Raw genomic sequence first — 2775 nt, 5'->3', positions numbered from 1 at the left:
CTATTGTTTTTTGCTTGCTTATTTACTTTGATTTAATTGCTTGTCAAGTAATTATCTAATTTAACTATCTAATTCGTAACAATTTTGTGGTACGTATTTGTGGTAAGGACTGTTTGATGTCATTGTATTTATTAGCTCCTTAACTATTTAGGCCAGGTTCCATGCCATTGGCGCCCTCGAGAACGAGGCCGAGCACGAACCAAGGCGGAGGAACAGATAGCCGATGACACGATCTTATGCTCAAACTAAGCACGTGTGTATTAGTTGTCTTAAGACCTTGAATTATGTATTAGTTGTCTTAAGACCTTCAGTTAATGATAAGGTCAACCATAACTTTTGGTATTTGTTTACAACATGTTGACGGAAATAGCAATATTTGGATACTATTAGATCTGCCTTTGTTTGATTAACTTTCTCCAATTAGAAATCATGTCTTTTTTTTCATATGTTGTAATAGGATTATATTTTGCATTAATTACTTAAAACAACTCATCATTGATTTCTTAACCATGTAGAAGACAAAACCCATATCACTATATATTCACTTGTTTCACACTACTATCTACGAATAAAAATAGATTGAAGATAATATGAAACAATCAACTACTCGTATAGTCTTTCTTGTTATCTTTTCTCTACTTATAACCTTGCTCAATGCACACAAAAATAATGATTCAAAACATGCTCGAAAGCTGATACACAAACACCCACTAGATATACCGCCACCTAATCAGTCGACTATGATGATTAGCAATTTTGAGAAGGGTGGAGATAATGGGCGAGCCGAGTGTGACAGTAAATACCACTCGAATGAATCCTTAATAGTGTCTTTGCCCACTATATACTACCAACATGGGCTACGTTGTAATGATGATGTCACAATATTTTACAACAATATTGGTGTATCAGCTATAGTGATTGATGAGTGTGACTGTCCTCAAGATACATTTGTCGCGTCTCAAGCTGTTTGGGAGGCCTTTAAGATTCCTAAAAGTGCTTGGGGAGAAATTGAAGTTAGTTGGGGATTTTCGGGTTGAATTCAAAACGGGTCATATGATGGGTCTAATCTACATGCTTTCTGAATAAACTATATCCATTAGAGTTAAGGTTTTTTTTTTTTTTTTTTTTTTTTTTTAGAACGGCTTGTTAGTGGTTAGACTTGACTCGCGCGTTTCCAGGAGGAACCCCCTGGCCCATATGAGACGACCCGTCCTAATCCATCTGGACGAATACATTACATTTGGTTACATCGCGAGGTACTTGACCTCTATATGATAAATTTTACAAACATTGCATTCGTTTTTAAAAGATAAACTTTCATTACATCGAAAGTTGACAGGCATGCATACCATTTCATAATATATCCAAACTATCATTGACTTAATAATAATCTTGTTGAACTCAACGACTCGAATGCAACGTCTTTTGAAATATGTCATGAATGACTCCAAGTAATATCTCTAAAATGAGCAAATGCACAGCGGAAGATTTCTTTCATACCTGAGAATAAACATGCTTTCAAGTGTCAACCAAAAGGTTGGTGAGTTCATTAGTTTATCATAATCATTCATTTTCATCATTTTAATAGACCACAAGATCTCATATATTGTCACGCGTAACTCGCGAATTAAAATTCATTCATATGGATTGAACACCTGGTAACCGATCTTAACAGGATGCATATAGAATATCTCCATCATTCCGGGACTCACATCGGACATGATAAATCGAAGTACTAAAGCAGTTCAAATTCTCTGACTGGGGCTTGTCAAGGCCCATAGATCTATCTTTAGGATTCGCGTCAATTGGTGGCAATTATAATAAACACCAATTCTTAGGCTACCAAGTTCAACAAGGGGCATATTCGGTTCGATAATCCAACCATAGAATGTAGTTTCGATTACTTGTGTCTATTTCGTAAAGCATTTATAAAAGCAGCGCATGTATTCTCAATCCCAAAAATATATATTGCAAAAGCATTTAAAAAGGGAGCAAATGAAACTCACCATACTGTATTTTGTAGTAAAAATACATATGACGAAACTGAACAATGCAGGGTTGGACTCGGATTCACGAACCTATATCAAGTATATATATTAACACATTGTAATATTAATCAACTAAGTTTATATATATTTTATAATATATATAGATTAATATTATTATATTAATCCTTATTATTTGTTATAATACTTATTTGATATGTATACTTTAGTAAATGTGAGATTAATAATATTATATTAGTTAATATATTAAAAATCTAATATTAGTATACTTATGATATATATATATATATATATATATATATATATATATATATATATATATATATATATATATTTATATATATATATATATATTTATATATATATATATATTTATATAAATATCTTTTATTTGTAAAAATAATAATAATAATTATAATAATAATAATGATAATAATATTAATGATTATATTAATGATAATAATAATAATGATAGTAATAATAGTAAAAATAAAATGTTAACTTTTATAATGATAATTTTAATAATATTTTTAATAAAAATGATAACTTTACTAAAAATGATTCTTTAAATAACAGAGTTGTAATAATGATAATAATGATACTAGTAGTAAAAATGATAATAATAATAATAATAATAATAATAATAATAATAATAATAATAATAATAATAATAATAATAATAATAATAATAATAATAATAATAATAATAATAATAATAATAATAATAATAATGACTTAATTGTAAAAATAATAATTTTTAATTATAACA

General features: G+C 28.6%; 1 protein-coding gene across 1 annotated transcript; it reads left to right on the top strand.

The window, feature by feature from the left end:
- The first annotated feature begins 740 nt into the window (after positions 1-740).
- Positions 741-1157, top strand: LOC139870085 (putative ripening-related protein 2). The gene is made up of 2 exons (XM_071857935.1): positions 741-1032; positions 1138-1157. Exons 1-2 carry the CDS (start codon positions 741-743, stop codon positions 1155-1157), a joined length of 312 nt encoding a protein of 103 aa, XP_071714036.1.
- Positions 1158-2775: the final 1618 nt, after the last annotated feature.

Source organism: Rutidosis leptorrhynchoides, chromosome 10 (genome assembly GCF_046630445.1).
Source record: "Rutidosis leptorrhynchoides isolate AG116_Rl617_1_P2 chromosome 10, CSIRO_AGI_Rlap_v1, whole genome shotgun sequence".
Lineage (NCBI taxonomy): Eukaryota > Viridiplantae > Streptophyta > Magnoliopsida > Asterales > Asteraceae > Rutidosis > Rutidosis leptorrhynchoides.
The sequence above is the reverse complement of the archived record's forward strand: the minus strand, read 5'-3'. Positions and strand labels throughout refer to the sequence as shown.

What these genes read in the sequence shown, in the direction of transcription:
- LOC139870085 (XM_071857935.1), top strand. Translation starts at nt 741, where the DNA reads ATGATGATTAGCAATTTTGAGAAGGGTGGAGATAATGGGCGAGCCGAG. An exon ending in AGTTAGTTGGGGATTTTCGG is followed by an intron (nt 1,033 to 1,137) that starts GTTGAATTCAAA and finishes TTTTTTTTTTAG; the next exon opens with AACGGCTTGTTAGTGGTTAG.